This window comes from Phaenicophaeus curvirostris, chromosome 6, assembly GCF_032191515.1.
Source record: "Phaenicophaeus curvirostris isolate KB17595 chromosome 6, BPBGC_Pcur_1.0, whole genome shotgun sequence".
NCBI lineage: Eukaryota > Metazoa > Chordata > Aves > Cuculiformes > Cuculidae > Phaenicophaeus > Phaenicophaeus curvirostris.
Genome location: NC_091397.1, coordinates 434,455 through 449,869, shown reverse-complemented (window position 1 = coordinate 449,869; position 15,415 = coordinate 434,455). Strand labels below are relative to the sequence as shown.

The following is a 15,415-nucleotide window of genomic DNA, read 5'->3' as shown; positions in this document are numbered from 1 at the left end:
GGTCCCGCTGCTCCCGGTGCCAGGTGTTGATGCTCCCGTTGCCGGTGCTCGGTGCTCTCGGTGCCGGGTCCCGCTGCTCCCGGTGCCGGTGCTGGGTGCTCTGGGTCCCGATGCTCCCGGTGCTCTCGGTGCTGGATGCTCCCGGCTCCCGCTGCTCCCGGTGCCGGGTGTTGATGCTCCCAGTGCCGGGTCCCGCTGCTCCCGGTGCCGGTGTCAGTGCTCGGTGCTCCTGGTGCCGGTTCCCACTACTCCCGGTGCCTGTAACGGGTCCCACTGCTCCCGGTGCTCGGTGCTCTCGGTGCTCGGTGCTGCCGGTGCCGGGTCCCGATGCTCCCGGTACTCGATGCTCCCGGGTCCCGGTGCTCTCGGTGCCGGGTGTTAATGCTCTCGGTGCTCCCGGTGCCGGGTGCGGATGCTCCCGGGTGCGGATGCTCTCGGTGCTCGGGGGTCCCGCTGCTCCCGGTGCCGGTCCCGATGCTCCCGGTACTCGATGCTCCCGAGTCCCGGTGCCGGCTGTTGATGCTCTCGGTGCTCCTAGTGCCCGGGGGTCCTGGTGCTCCCGGTGCCGGGTGTTGATGCTCCCGGTGCTCGATGCTCTCGGTGCTCTCGGTGCCGGGTGCGGATGCTCGCGGTGCTCGATGCTCTCGGTGCTCGCGGTGCCGGCTCTCCCGGTGCCGGTAGGCGGCAGTGCGGCCCCCGCCGCCGCCCCGCCCGCCGTGCCCGGAGGAGGCGGCTCCGGCCGGGGGCGCCCGTGGCTGCTGGGCGGGGGGAGGCGGCTCCGGTGCGCGGGGCCCGGCCCGCATCGCTCGCGGCGGCGGCGGCTCCCCCGGTGCCCCCCCCCTCCTCCCCCCCCCCGATCCCGGACCCCCCCCCCCCTTCTTCACCGGCTCCCCCCGCGGCCCCGACCCAGCGCCGGGGGCCATGGCCGAGTGGGCGCCCGCCCAGGTGAGACGAGGGACCGGGACACCGGGACCCCCCCCCAGCCCCGGGACCCCCCGCCCCCCACGGCTGCGGCCGCGGAGACCCGGCCGGGACCACCCCCCACCCCCCCCCGCCTTCCCCTCCGCGGCACCGGCCCGAGGGGCCCCGCGGATGAATCGGGGCGATCCGGGGTCCCGGGGGGGCGGACCGGGTATCGCTGGCCCGGGGGGGACCGGGTATCACTGACCCGGGATGCTCTGATGTCCCCAGGATGGTATAAGGTACCACTGACCCGGGATGGGAGCGGGCACCACTGACCTGGGATGCTCTGGTGTCCCCGGGATGGTATCGGGTACCACTGACCCGGGATGGGCCTGGGTACCACTGACCTGGGATGCTCTGATGTCCCTGGGAAGGGACCGGGCATCACTGGCCCGGGATGCTCTGATGTCCCCAGAATGGGACTGGGTACCACTGACCCGGGATGGGACCAGGTACCACTGACCCAGGATGCTCTGGTGTCCCCAGGATGGGACTGGGCACCACTGACCCAGGATGCTCTGGTGTCCCCAGGATGGTGTCAGGTACCACTGACCCAGGATGCTCCAGTGTCCCTGGGATGGGACTGGGCACTACCGACCCTGGATGACCCCTTGTCCCCAGGATGGGACCGGGTACCACTGACCCAGGATGCTCTGATGTCCCCATGATGGGACCAGGTACCACTGACCCAGGATGCTCTGGTGTCCCCGGGATGGGACTGGGCACCACCGACCCCGGATGACCCCTTGTCCCTGGGATGGGACTGGGTACCACTGACTCAGGATGCTCTGGTGTCCCCAGGATGGGACCGGGTACCACTGACCCCAGATGACCCCTTATCCCCAGTCACCGCTGCCCCAGGATGTTCCCGTGCCCCTGGGACGAGACCAGGCACCACCGACCCGGGATGCTCTGGTGTCCCCAGGATGGCATTGGGTACCACTGACCCAGGATGGGACCAGGCACCACCAACCTGGGATGCTCCCGTGTCCCCAGGATAGGACTGGTCACCGTTGTCCCAGGATGGCCCCGTGTCCCCCAGCACCACTGACCTGAGATGTTCCCAGTGTCCCCAGGATGTCCCTGGGCACCCCTGATTCAGGCTGGCCCTGTGTCCCTGGTCACCATTGACCTGGGATGCTTTGGTGTCCCCAGGATGGGACCAAGCACCGTTGACCCAGGATGTCCCCGTGTCCCCAGGCATCACTGACCCAGGATGTCCATGTGTCCCCAGGATGTCCCTGGACGCCTCTGACCTGGGATGTCCTCATGCTCTGGGGATGCTCCAGTGCTCCTGGGATGCTCCTTGCAGGCTCCAGGCCCTGGGATGCCCTGGGTACCACTGACCTGGGATGTCCATGTGTCCCCAGGATGTCCCTGGACACCTCTGACCTGGGATGTCCTCATGCTCCTGGGATGCTCCATGCAGGCTCCAGCCCTGAGATGCCCTGGGTACCACTGACCTGGGATGTCCATGTGTCCCCAGGATGTCCCTGGACACCTCTGACCTGGGATGTCCTCATGCTCCTGGGATGCTCCATGTAGGCTCCAGCCCTGGGATGCCATGACCCAGGATGTCCGTGTGTCCCTAGGATGTCCCTGGACACCTCTGACCTGGGATGTCCTCATGCTCCTGGGATGCTCCATGCAGGCTCCAGCCCTGAGATGCCCTGGGTACCACTGACCTGGGATGTCCCCAGGATGTCCCCAGGCCCTCCTGGTCCATGCTCACGGCAGCTCAGCATCTTCTCGCTTGCTTGGGCAGCACCAACTGCTCCGGGTGACAAATCCTGCCTGGCCAGGTCGTTGCCACGGAGCAGTGGGCTGTAGGACGTGTCCCAGAGGTGGTGGGACCCCATAAGGGGTCCCTAGCCAGGTGCTGGGGGTGGCAGCAGCCAAAAGCCACCGAACCGGGGGACAACGGTGCCTGTCGCGGGGCCAGGACCGTGGGAACGACCCGGGGAGGTGACCGTGGGCCTCCTCCCACCGGCACCTTCTCCGCGGCGCAGGTGCAGGAATGGAACGTGGAGGCTCCGCACCTGATGCCGCTGCAGCCGCCGCACGTGCGGGAGGCGCAGCTCCACTCCGCGGAGGCCTCGCTCTGGACCGTGGTGGCCACAGTGCAAGCGATGGAGAGGAAGATAGACCTCCTGGCCACCCGCCTGCTCAGCCTGGAGGGTCGCTCCGGCACGGCTGAGAAGAAGCTCCTGGACTGCGAGAAGACGACCATGGAGTTTGGGAACCAGCTGGAGAGCAAGTGGGCCGTGCTGGGCACCCTCATCCAGGAGTACGGGCTGCTCCAGCGGCGCCTGGAGAACGTGGAGAACCTGCTCAAGAACAGGAACTTCTGGGTGCTGCGGCTGCCCCCTGGTCCCCGCGGCGAGGTCCCCAAGGTGGGATGCGGGATGGGTGGGGGGGACCTTCGCGTCCCCTGGGGAGCAGGGGCTGCTGAGCCACCAGGTCCTGGTCCCTGCAGGTGCCCGTGACGTTCGTGGACATCGCCGTCTACTTCTCAGCGGAGGAGTGGAAGAACCTGGAGGAGTGGCAGAAGGAGCTGTACAGCAACCTGGTGAAGGAGAACTACGAGTCTTTGATCTCCTTGGGTAAGCAGGACGTTTTGTCCCTCTCCCGGCAGGCTGGGGTCACCTTGGAGGGTCTCATGGTCACCCGTGAGTGGTGGGTTGGTGGTGGGACTCGTTCCCCTTTCAGAGGGAACCTTCTGCAGCTCCTGATGTGTGGGTGGGAATGGGATGGTGGGATGGTGGTGGGATGGTGATGGGATGGTGGTGGGATGGTGATGGGATGACGATGGGATGGTGATGGGATGGTGATGGGATGGTGATGGGATGACGACAGGATGGTGATGGGATGGGATGGTGAGATGATGCCCTGTGCCGTACCGGTGCCACCACACAGGGCAGCCCATACCATCCGCTCCCGAGGTGCTGGAGAAGGTCTTTCTTCCCCAAAATCAATGATCTGAGCATCTTCGCAGGCCTCCATCATAGGGCTCCTGCCAAATCCAGGCAGCTTCTCCACCAGGAGAGACACGAGGGCCTTGCAGGGTGTTGTCCTCCCACCCCTCGGTGATGGGGGTGCAGCCCCAGCCCCCCACAGCCGCGCTGTCTCCTCACGCAGATGGAGCTCTCTCCAGGAGCGACACGCAGCCCCGCGGCGAGCGCGTGGAGGGACCCTGCGTCCCCGAGCAGAGGGAGCTGGAGCAGAGGGAGCTGCCACCGGACACCTGCGCAGGTGAGACAGCGACCAGGAGCCAGGACAGCGCCGGGTTCCTCCATCCCTGCTGCCTCCTGCCTCACGTTTCCTTCACCCCACTGCTCAGCCCAGGCTGTCCCTGCTCCTGCCCCACAGGGAGCGGGTTTGGAGGCAGAGCAGGCTCTGCTCGCTTCAGCACGACCGAGGGACACCAAGAGTGACCCCAGGAGAACCCCCAGGACTGACGGGCCAAGGGTCTTGGGCATCCGTCACTGGGAGATCCATGGTCACCCATCCCCATGTGCTGTTCCACGGTCACCGATCGCCATGGGCTCTCGCCCACGTCTCTCCCGGGGCCGTTTGAGGCCCCATAACCATGTTTCTCCTTGGGAACAGAGTCGCTGATCTCCACCTCCGACATCCTGTCCCGGATCAAGCAGGAGGTGGCCTTTGTAGGGGAGCAGCAGTTCACGGAGGAGCGGGCGATGCCGGCGGATCCCTGTGCAGGTGAGCACGTTTCCCTGGAAAAGACCTTTGAGATGGAGTCCAACCGTATGTGTCCACCACTAAACCTTTTGGAGCTGTTGCCTCCTTGAGCCTGCGTGGTACAGGATGAGTCCCCATCCTTCTCCATCCCCATCCTTCTCCATCTCCATCCTTCCCCATCCTTCTCCATCTCCATCCTTCTCCTTCCCCATCTCCATCCTTCTCCTTCCCCATCCTTCTCCATCCCCATCCCCATCCCCATCCCCGTCCTTCTCCATCCCCAGGTGCAGACGCCCTGATCACGGCGCACGACTTCTTGTCGTGGATCAAGCAAGAGGAGGAGCCCTGCGTCCGCGAGCCCTGGGAGCTGCCGGAGAGGGAGATGTTGCCAGGTCCTGGCCCTGGTGAGCGATGCTCGTGGCCTGGAAGGGATGGGGGTTGCCTGTTGGCTTGGATCAGACCCGGCGTGGCCAGCAGGGCCAGGGAGGTTCTTCTCCCTCTGGCCTCGGCCCTGGGGAGGCCGCTCCTCGAATCCTGGGGTCAGTGCTGGGCCCTCCCCACCAGAAGGATGTTGAGGCTCTGGAGTGAGTCCAGAGAAGAGCAACAAAGCTGGGGAGGGGCTGGAGAACAAGGGTTAGGAGGAGCGGCTGAGAGAGCTGGGGGGGTTCAGCCTGGAGAAGAGGAGGCTGAGGGGAGACCTCATTGCTCTCTGCAACTCCCTGAGAGGAGGTTGTGGAGAGGAGGGAGCTGGGCTCTTCTCCCAAGGGACAGGGGACAGGACGAGAGGGAATGGCCTCAAGCTCCACCAGGGGAGGGTCAGGCTGGACAGCAGGAAAGATTTCTTCATGGAAAGGGTTCTCTGGCCCAGGTAGAGGCTTTCCAGGAGGTGGTGGAATCCCCTTCCCTGGAGGGGTTTAAGGGCCGGGTGGCCGAGGTGCTGAGGGACACGGGTCAGTGATTGATGGGGATGGTTGGACTCCATGATCCAGTGGGTCTTTTCCAACCTGGTGATTCTGTGATTCTCTGAAGATTCTCAGATCTGTGGGGCAGAGAGAATCCAGCCGCTGCGGTGACAGCACCGGCGGCTCCCGTGTGCCCGGTGGGGCTGGGATGGGGCTGGTGGGGAGGAGACCCTCTCCAGGCTGGGCTGTTGGCTTGGGGACATCGCCGGTGTCCCCAGCCGGCGCTAACCAGACCCTCTCCCTCCCCGCAGCCGGCGAGGCGCTGCTGGTGAAGACGGAGGAGCGGTGCCCGCACGCCGAGCCCCCCGAGGAGGTGGGTTTGCCGGGTGGCTCGGGGGATCTGCTCTTCCCCGGCGCGGCTTTCGGCACGGCCGAGGCGCAGGTGGCGGTGGCGGCTCTGCCGGCACAGCACAGACTGGCCAAAGCGCCGGGCTCGGAGCCGGGAGCCGAGGCGTCGAGCGTCCCCAGCGCCACGCCAGCTGCCCTGGAGGAGCGGCCGCACGGATGCGCCGAGTGCGGGAAGAGCTTCAGCGGCAAGAAGAGCTTGAGGATCCACCAGCGGAGCCACGCGGCCGAGCGGCCCTACCCGTGCGCCGAGTGCGGCAAGAGCTTCAACTGCCACTCGGGGCTGGTGAGGCACCAGATGATCCATCGCGGCGAGCGGCCCTACAAGTGCGCCGAGTGCGGCAAGTGCTACAGCCGCAAGGAGCACCTGCAGAACCACCAGCGGCTGCACACGGGCGAGCGCCCCTTCGCCTGCGCCGCCTGCGGCAAGAGCTTCATCCGCAAGCAGAACCTCCTCAAGCACCAGCGCATCCACACCGGCGAGCGGCCCTACCAGTGCCCGGCGTGCGGACGGAGCTTCCGCTACAAGGAGTCCCTCAAGGACCACCAGCGCGTCCACGGGGCCGAGGCCGGCGCCCCCCCGCTGCCCCCCTCCGGCATCCTGCCCCCGGGGGACTAGGGGTCCCCTCGGCCCGGACTGACGCCCCCCGGGGACGGGGGCATCGCCGGCCACGCCGCTTCCTACCAAACACGAGCGGCCGGCCGGGGGGCCACGGGGAGCCCCTGGGGTTTAATTTTTGGGTGGGGGGCCAGGAACCCGCAGGTCCCCCCGCCTCGTTTGGCCCACGGACGGTGGCTCTTGGCCCCCCCCCACTCTCCCCCCCCCCAACCCAGACAATCTCGCTGCACAGGGTGGGGAGCAGCCCCCCCTCTGCCGCCGCGTCCCCTCCCTGCTGCCACCCCCCCGCCTGCTGGTCTTGCTCCCCAGATCCCCCCACCCCCCCAGCTTATTTTTACTGCCCCCCCGCCCCGTCCCGCTCTGTACAGTGCTTGGGGTGTAGTTTTGTATGGACTATGCGATACGGAATAAAGTCGTGCTGGGCTGCAGCCCCCTCACCCCCCAGCCCCAGGTGGCTCCTGGGCCAGCCTCAGGGTCCTGCATCCCACGGAGGCCACGGAAGCACCTGAAAAAATCAGGGATGGGGAAAAGAGGGGAATCATAGAATCACCAGGTTGGAAAGGACCCACCAGATCATCAGGTTCAACCATTCCCATCAATCACTAACGCATGTCCCTCAGCTCCTCGGCCACCCGGCCCTTCAATCCCTGCAGGAAGGGGACTCAACCCCCTCCCTGGGCAGATTCCACCAGCTCCCAGTGACCTTTTCCATGAGAAATTTCTCTCTGGTGTCTAGTTGGAGCTCCACTGGAGCTTGAGACCATTCCCTCTCGTCCTGTCCCCTGTCCCTTGGAAGAAGAGCCCAGCTCCCTCCTCTCCACAACCTCCTCTCAGGGAGTTGGAGAGAGCAATGAGGTCTCCCTGCACCGTGTCTGGGGACCCTGCACACACCCTTGGGGACACAGCACATTTCTGGGGACCCTACACCCTGTCTGGGGACCCTGCACCCTGTCTGAGGACCTTGCATATTTCTGGGGACCCTGAGATGCCTTGGGGACACTACATATTCCTGGGGACCCTGCCAGCTGCTTGGGGACCCGGCATATGTGGGGCCACCTGCGTGGGGACCCCGAGCTGTCCTGCACCCCTGAGCCACGCAGGCAGCCGAGGCTGCAGGGTGCGTTCCCCCAGCCCTGATCTGCAGGAGGGGGGTGAAGCTCAGGGTCACCAGGCTCGAGGTCCTGTGTCCCACGGCCCCGCGCCCCGGGGAGCAGCGCGGGGGCTGCTCACGCCCGCAGCACCCAGGGTCTGAGCTGCAAAGAACCGCAGGCCAGCAGCAAATTAGCAGCATGACACAGCAGGAGAGCCGCGCTGGCACAAGGACCAGGGTGGCCGAGGAGCTCAGAGGCTTCACAGGGGAAGAGGACACGGATCCACAAGGCAGGGAAGGAGAGCAGGAACTCCCCATGGCCCCACGGCCCAAGCAGCCACCAGCTCCTGGGATGGATGGGAGGGAGGATGGAGGGAGCCCTGCAAGGTGCCAGAGTCATTGAACGGTTTGGGTTGGAAGGGACCTTAAAGATGATCCAGTTCCACCCCTGCCATGGGCAGGGACACCTCCCACTGGATCAGGGGATCCAAGCCCCATCCAACGTGGCCTTCAACACCTCCAGGGATGGAGCAGCCACAGCTTCCCTGGGCAACATGTTCCAGGGCCTCCCCACCCTCACGGTGAAGAAATTCCTCCTCCTGTCCAGTCTAACTCTGCCCCTCTCCAGTTTGTCCCCATTGCCCCTCGTCCCATCCCCACAAGCCTTTGGGAACAGCCCCTCCCCAGCTTTCCTGGAGCCCCTTCAGGTTCTGGAAGGTCCCTCTAAGGTCTCCTCGGAGCCTTCTCTTCTGCTGAACATCCCAACTCTCTCAGCCTGTCCTCGGACGGGAGGTTCTCCAGCCCTCGCATCATCCTTGGAGCCTCCTCTGGCCCCGTTCCAGCAGCTCCATCTCCTTCTCCTGCTGAGGATCCCAGAGCTGGCCCCAACCCTCCAGCTGAGGTCTCCCCGAGAGGAGCAGAGGGGACAATCCCCTCCCTCCCTGCTGCCCACGCTGCTCTGGATGCAGCCCAGGACACGGGGGGGTTTCATGTTGAGCTCACGTGGAGCTTCTCCCCCCCAGCCCCCCGAGTCCTTCTCCTCAGGGCTCTCTCCAGCCCATCACCCCCAGCCTGGATTGAACCCGGGGGTTGCCCCGACCCAGGGGTAGGACCTTCCCTTGGCCTGGTTGAACCTCCTGAGGGTCTCCCAGCCCCACTGCTCCAGCCTGGCCAGGTCCCTCTGGATGACATCTCACCCTTCTGGTGGGACACTCCGCTTGGACACAGAGACGGCTTTTTCTGGCTTTTTTTGGGGGATTTTGTTTTTTTAACAGAAGTTTACGGTTATATGCAAATTAGGTCATTAAATGATTTGCATAAAATGTTCACCCACCAGCCACTAACTCTTCCTAACCTCCCCACCCCCCAGAAGGTAGTTAATCCTACTCGCCTAGCGCTGTCACGCAGCCCCCGCTGACGCGCCCTCCGCGCACTCACGCCGGGCTCGCCGGCGCGGCTGGCGGCACCGCGGCCGCCCTCACGCCCTCCCCGCGGTCTCCAGGCCCCTCGTGCCGCGCCGGCGCCGGCCTCGCCCAGCGGTTCCCGGGCGGCCGCAGCCCCGCGTGCCGGGAACGCCGCCGGCACCCCATGTCCTCGGCGGGACGGCGTCCCCGCGCGTCCCTAGCTGTTGGCGAGGAAGAGGCGTCTGTGTCTGGAAGCGGAACCGCGCGGCCGCCCGCGACGCCGGCCCCGGCCCCGGTTGCCGAAGGGGCTGCGGGCGGGCACGGCGGCGTCGGCCCAGGCGGCCGTGCCGGCTTGGGGCTCGGGGAAGCCGGGCTCGGCCTTGGGCTGCTCGAGGAGCGGGCTGGGGTCCTCCCGGCGGGGCTCGGGGGGCGGCGGCGCGGGGCTCTGGCGCGCGCCGGCTCTCTCCTGGCGCAGGTAGCGCAGCTCGTCGCGGATGTCCGTCAGGACGCCCAGCAGGCGGAACTGCAGCTCGCGGTCCCGCGCTCGCTCCTCGCGCTGCGTGGCCCGCTCCTCCTGCCACATGGCCAGCTCCTGGTGGTACAGCTGGTCCCACTGCTCCTCCAGGTCCAGCAGGTGCCGGATGTTAGTCCTCCAGCTCTCGCGGCGCTGGTCGCGCAGGCGCGAGCAGCCCGGGCCGCGGGGAGCCCCGGCGGGAGCGTCGCCCGGCGGGGAGGCCGACGAGGGCAGCGACTCCTCGGTCAGGGCGCGCGGCGAGCGGCTCGACGGCTCCTCGTCACCCGCCGCCTTCTCCCACGTGGGCCCCATCAGCACCCGGGGCAGAGCGCCCACCTCCGGCCCCGGGCCCCCCGGCGGCTCCTCGGCGTGCGAGGAGTCGAGGCCGCGGGCGCCGGGGGGCAGGTCGGAGCCCCCCTCGTGGCCCCAGTCCGAGTGAGCGTCCGCGGGGTGCAGCGAGTCCTCGGGCACGGAGGTGACGGAGCCCTGCGAGCTGCACCGGCGCAGCAGCATGGCCTGGCGGGACAGCTTGACGTCCTCCTCCGCAGACGCCGGTGCGTCGGGGCCCGGTGGCATCCCCGAGGCTCCACCGTGGCTCCTCTCCACCTCTCGGCCTTCCCGCTCCTCCTCCTCCGACATGGAGGCGTACGACACCAGGGACTCGTTGCGGAGGGACGGGGAAATGGCCGACATGTCCGGGGTTCGCAGCTCCGGGCCCGACTCGGCTGGAGGAGAAGGAGAAGGAGAAGGAGAAGGAGAAGGAGAAGGAGAAGGAGAAGGAGAAGGAGAAGGAGAAGGAGAAGGAGAAGGACGAGAAGGAGAATGAAGAGAAGGAGGAGGACGAGAAGGAGGAGGACGAGAAGGAGGAGGACGAGAAGGACAAGAGGAGAAGGACAAGAGGAGAAGAGGAGACGGAGAAGGCGAAAGGGAGAGAAGGCGAAAGGGAGAAGAGGAGAAGGAGAAGGATGAGAGGAGAAGAAGGAGAGGAGAAGGAGAGGAGAAGGAGGAGAGGAGAAGGAGGAGAGGAGAAGGAGGAGAAGGAGAAGGAGTGGAGAAGGAGGAGAGGAGAGGAGAAGGAGGAGAGGAGAAGGAGGAGAGGAGAAGGAGGAGAGGAGAAGGAGGAGAGGAGAAGGAGGAGAGGAGAAGGAGGAGAGGAGAAGGAGAGGAGAAGGAGGAGAGGAGAAGGAGGAGAGGAGAAGGAGGAGAGGAGAAGGAGGAGAGGAGAAGGAGGAGAGGAGAAGGAGAAGGAGGAGAAGGAGAAGGAGGAGGAGGAGAGGAGAAGGAGGAGAGGAGAAGGAGGAGAGGAGAAGGAGAGCTTTGGTGAGCCCCAACCACTTCTCCTGCCCGACACATGGACATCTTCCCCCCTGGACATTCCCGAGGGACACAGCAAGGACCCAGCCTGCTTCACCCTTCATCCCCCCGTAGCAACTTCCCCAGGCTCCTGCACAACACCAGGACGGCCACAGCCTCCCCTTGGCTTTGGCACCTTCTCCTGCCACCAAGCCCCCACGGGCAGATGGGGAACCGCTCTGGATCGCCCGTTACTCATCCAGACCCCTCTGGGCCTCCAGGAGACAATCACCCAGGCTGCTCTGGCGCAGGGATGTGTCTCCAACCAGGGTGTCCTGAGTGCTGTGCCAAGAACATCCAGCCCCACCACCGGGACCAGGCTCTGGGTGCAAACCACAAGCTTTTCCCGGCTGCCGTGCTGCTGGGGCATCTCCATCCAGACCCCGCGTCCCCCCTCCACCACCCGAAGCCCTGGAGAAGCCCGTCCTGCGGCCTCACCCGAGCTGCTCTGCCCTTCCCCTCGGCTGTACTCGCAGACGACGGACGGGTCCGGGCTCTGCAGGGCCAAGCGGGGCACGGCCGAGCCCTCCACGTCCGGCAGGGACGAGGGTTGCCCGTTGGTGTCGATGTAGATGCTGGGGTGGCTCGCGCCGGGCTGCAGGTGCATGAAGGACTGCTTGGTGGCACCAGGGAAGAACAGATCTGTGGGATGGAGAGGATCCAGCCTCAGCCACGCGGCACCGGCAGCTCCCGTGTCCCCGTGGAAGGGACTCCCCAGGAGAAGGGGACGCTGCAGGAGCTGGGGACACCGCTGCTGGGGTTGTCCACCCCGCGCAGGGGACACGGTCATGCTGAGATGCAGGTGGGTCTCCTGCAAGGATGTCCCACACGATCACTAGGGTCGGAAGCCCCTAAATGTCCTACAAGGACTCCTTTCTTCAGCCCAGAGACCTTCTGTTCTGTCTGGCTGAGACAACCCGAGCCTGAACCGAGATAAATGAGACCCACGGCACCCACGGTCCCCACTGGGACCTTCTGGGCCAAGCCAAAATCAAAGAGCACAAGAAGGAGCGACACAAAGAAGCTGGACATATCCCCTTTGATGAAATGAGAGGGCAAAGGGAGGATTTCGTCTCCTAGGGGACACCCCGGGGCTCAGCCCAGCACCACTGCAAGACCAACGTTGGGTCTTCCACCAACATCTTCGCCTCGAGGATCTCTGAGGCGTTGGAGCTAAACAAATGCTACAGAGCTTCAGGGTCACGGCAAAGACCACGGCCACAGCGAGTGCTTCAAGGCCTTGGTCACAGAGAACACTTCAAGCTCTCTCTAAGGCCTTCAGGCCACAGCAAAGACCAAGACCACGGCGAGTGCTTCGAGGCCACACTGAAGGCCTTGGTGAAGCCGTTGGCCATGAAAAACACCTCAAGCTCCCGGCGAGGAACTTGGAACCGTGGCAAAGCGCAAAGCTATGGTGAGTGTTTCAAGGCCACAGAGAAGACCCTGGTGAAGGCCTTGGCTGTGGTGAACACCTCAATCTCCTGGTGAGGGCCTTGAGGCCATGGCAAAGGCCAAGAGCACGGTGAGCGCTTCACGGCCGTGGTGAAGACCTCGGCCATAGCAAACACCTCAAGAGCAGGAACACGGAGAGGGCTCCCTGGGAGGTCTGTTGATCCCAGGTTAGTTCCAAGGTGGGATTTTAATTCCAACACGGTTTCCAACCGCGGTGGTTTGCTGCTCAGGTAGGACAGCACCACAGCCCTGCCGGGTGCTGTTAACCCATCCCAAACCACGGATGAGAGCAAAACCCCAAAGAACTTCTTCCATGAGCCACACCACACCAGCTGGCACAGCGCGGAAACGCTCGTCAGACCCCAAAGCAGGCGAGGACCACGGCCTGGTGACATCCCCCAGGTGGGACGCCCCTCGGAGAGCACAGGGTGGGGACGCAGCGCAGGACTTTGCTGCTCCAACTCTCCCCAGGCAACCACCGCGACTGACCTGGGTCCAAGATGATTTCGGGCTCGGAGTCGTGGCTGGCCTGCAAGAAGGTGGAAGCCACCATCTTCTCCAGAGGCGTGAGACGCGGCTTGTGGAGCGGCCCGCCGGCGCGGTTCACGGGCAGGTGCTTCTTGGAGGTGATCTTCTTCTTGACGTCCAAGCGGAGGTCGCGCCACTTGTGCTTGAGGTCGTCGATGGAGCGCTCGGTGTAGCCCAGGAAGTTGACGCGGCTTTGGATTTGGGTCCAGAGCTGCTTCCGCCGCACGGGGTGAGCCCGGAGGGCCTCGGACCCATACAGGGCGCTGAAATGCCGCACCACATTCCAGACCAACGTCTCAGTCTCGTCATTGGAGAAGTTGGCCTTCCTCTTCCGGCCAGACGCTGGCATCGCCTGCGAGGCTGCGGCAGAGGTGGAAGGGGCACAATTGAACCTCGGCCCCCACTCCTCTCTCTCCGCTCCTGGGGGGCACATGGGGCTGCGGGAGCCCGAGGGAGCCGCGGAGGAGGGAGCCGGAGCCAGAGCCCCCGAGGCATCCATGGCAGGGGAGGCCCGGGCCGGGGAGGATCTAAAGAGCCGCTTCGGCACACGACGCGGCACGGGGGCACCTCATCCCCTCGCCCCGGCTCGAGAGCACCTGGGAGGGGAGAAAAGGAAAGGGCAGCGGTGGGTGGCGGCGGCGGCGCAGGGATGGGACCCCCAGCCCTCGCCAAGCAGAGGAACCCAGGGGCCTCAGCCAGCTCCCGGCGGCCACGGAGAGGGAGAGGTGGTCGCGGTGGCATCTTGGGGCCGGGACGGAGGCCGTGGCACGCGCCTCGGGGTTACAGGGATGGAACTGGATGATCTTGGAGGTCCCGTCCAGCCCTAACTGTTCTAGGGATGCGCTTTGGGGCCGGGGTGTCTCGGGACCAAGGAGAACCCTCAAGGTGCCCCGGTGACCACCAGGGCAAGTGTCTCCAGGACAAGCAGCCCAGGGCCACGGCAGGAGCCACAGCGGTGACTTCAGGGCCATGGCCTTCACCTCCAAGCACCACAGCGAGGGACTTGGCCATGGTCAGCACCTTGGCTCCACAGCAACCTGGTCGGCACGGCCATGGGGAAAGCACCAGAGAAGCACCACGGGGCCTCAGGGCCGTGGCACAGACCTCGGTCGCTGGACAGGTCGTGGGGCCGTGGCAAAAGCCTCAGCCATGGTGAACACCTTGGCCGTGGAGAGCACCTCAAGGCCACAGTGAAGACCCTTGGCGAAGGCTTTGACCATGGAGAGCATCTCAAGGCTATGGTGAAGACCTTGGCAAAGGCTTTGGCCATGGAGAGCATCTCAAGGCCCCAGTGAAGACCTCGGTCATGGAGAACACCTCAAGCTCTCTCAAAGGCCTTCAGGCCATAGCAGAGATCAAGACCACGGCGAGTGCCTCGAGGCCGCACCGAAGGCCTCGGTGAAGGTGTTGGCCACAAAAAACACCTCAAGCTCCTGGTGAGGAACTTGGGGCCAAGGCCAGAGAGAAGACCTTGGTGAAGGCCTTGGCCATGGTGAACACCTCGAGCTCCCTCCGAGGGCCTGAAGAGCCAGGCAAAGTGGTCACAGTGCAGGTTGTGGGACCACAGCAAACCCCTCGGCTATGCCGAGAACCCGAAGTCCAAGCCGTGGACCTCAGCAAGGCTGTCGGACCATGACACCCCCCACGGATCCTCTCTGCCCCACAGTAAAACCTTCAGCTGCTCCTCAGCATCGCCCAGCCCCTAAGAGACTCCTTCAGCAGTACCTCCAGACCTTGGCCCCACGGATCCCCGTGGGCTCCCAGCCCCATAGCAAAGCCCTCAGCATCTCCCAGCCCCATTGAGATCCCTCCAGATCTTGATCCCGTGGATCTCCAGGCCTACAGTAAAGCCCTCAGCATCTCCCAGACCCACCAAGACCCCTCCAGACCTTGACCCCATGGATCTCCAGCCCCATAGCAAAGCCCACAGCATCGCACAGCCCCACTGGGACCCCTTCAGACCTTGGTCCCATGGATCCACATGGATCCCCAGCCCCACTGAGACGCTTCCAGCAACATCTCCAGCCCTTGACCACATGGATGTCCAGCCCCATAGCATCTCCCAGCCCCACTAAGATCCCTCCAGACCTTGACCTCACAGACCCCCAGCCCCATAGCATCTCCCAGACTCACTGAGACCCCCAAAACCCCTGACCCCATGGATCCCCATGATCCCCAGCCCCATAGCAAAGCCCTCAGCATCTCCCAGCCCCACTGAGACCTCCCCCAACTCTTAACCCCATGGACCCCAGCCCCTCAGCATCTCCCAGCCCCACTGAGATCCCCCCAACCCTTGACTCCACGGACCCCAGCCCCACAGCAGAGACCCCCCCAACCCTTCACCCCACAGACCCCAGCCCCTCAGCATCTCCCAGCCCCACTGAGACCCCCCCCCAACCCTTGACCCCACGGACCCCAGCCCCTCAGCATCTCCCAGCCCCACTGAGACCCCCCCCAACCCTTCACCCCACAGACCCCAGCCCCACA

The 15,415-nt window shown here is 65.2% G+C and overlaps 2 protein-coding genes across 2 annotated transcripts; one reads left to right on the top strand and one right to left on the bottom strand.

Annotated features, from left to right (window-relative positions):
- Positions 1-873: 873 nt before the first annotated feature.
- LOC138721766 (zinc finger protein 282-like) lies at positions 874-7,016 on the top strand. The gene is made up of 7 exons (XM_069859175.1): positions 874-945; positions 2,973-3,356; positions 3,440-3,566; positions 4,102-4,215; positions 4,573-4,683; positions 4,947-5,066; positions 5,876-7,016. Exons 1-7 carry the CDS (start codon positions 922-924, stop codon positions 6,586-6,588), a joined length of 1,593 nt encoding a protein of 530 aa, XP_069715276.1. The 5' UTR covers positions 874-921; the 3' UTR covers positions 6,589-7,016.
- A 2,194-nt stretch (positions 7,017-9,210) lies between these two features.
- LOC138721761 (uncharacterized) lies at positions 9,211-13,613 on the bottom strand. The gene is made up of 3 exons (XM_069859171.1): positions 12,890-13,613; positions 11,387-11,590; positions 9,211-10,320 (listed from the first exon to the last, which is right to left on the bottom strand). The coding sequence occupies exons 1-3, from the start codon at positions 13,425-13,427 to the stop codon at positions 9,299-9,301; spliced, it is 1,764 nt and encodes a 587-aa protein (XP_069715272.1). The 5' UTR covers positions 13,428-13,613; the 3' UTR covers positions 9,211-9,298.
- Between the last annotated feature and the right edge of the window lie 1,802 nt (positions 13,614-15,415).

Excerpts from the sequence above, each read along its gene's own strand:
- LOC138721766 (XM_069859175.1), top strand. The coding sequence starts at position 922 with ATGGCCGAGTGGGCGCCCGCCCAG. Across the intron at positions 3,567-4,101 it reads CGAGTCTTTGATCTCCTTGG|ATGGAGCTCTCTCCAGGAGC; the intron begins GTAAGCAGGACG and ends CTCCTCACGCAG. Across the intron at positions 5,067-5,875 it reads GTTGCCAGGTCCTGGCCCTG|CCGGCGAGGCGCTGCTGGTG; the intron begins GTGAGCGATGCT and ends CCCTCCCCGCAG.
- LOC138721761 (XM_069859171.1), bottom strand. The coding sequence starts at position 13,427 with ATGGATGCCTCGGGGGCTCTGGCTCCGGCTCCCTCCTCCGCGGCTCCC. Across the intron at positions 11,591-12,889 it reads CGAAATCATCTTGGACCCAG|ATCTGTTCTTCCCTGGTGCC; the intron begins GTCAGTCGCGGT and ends TCCATCCCACAG. Across the intron at positions 10,321-11,386 it reads GGAAGGGCAGAGCAGCTCGG|CCGAGTCGGGCCCGGAGCTG; the intron begins GTGAGGCCGCAG and ends CTTCTCCTCCAG.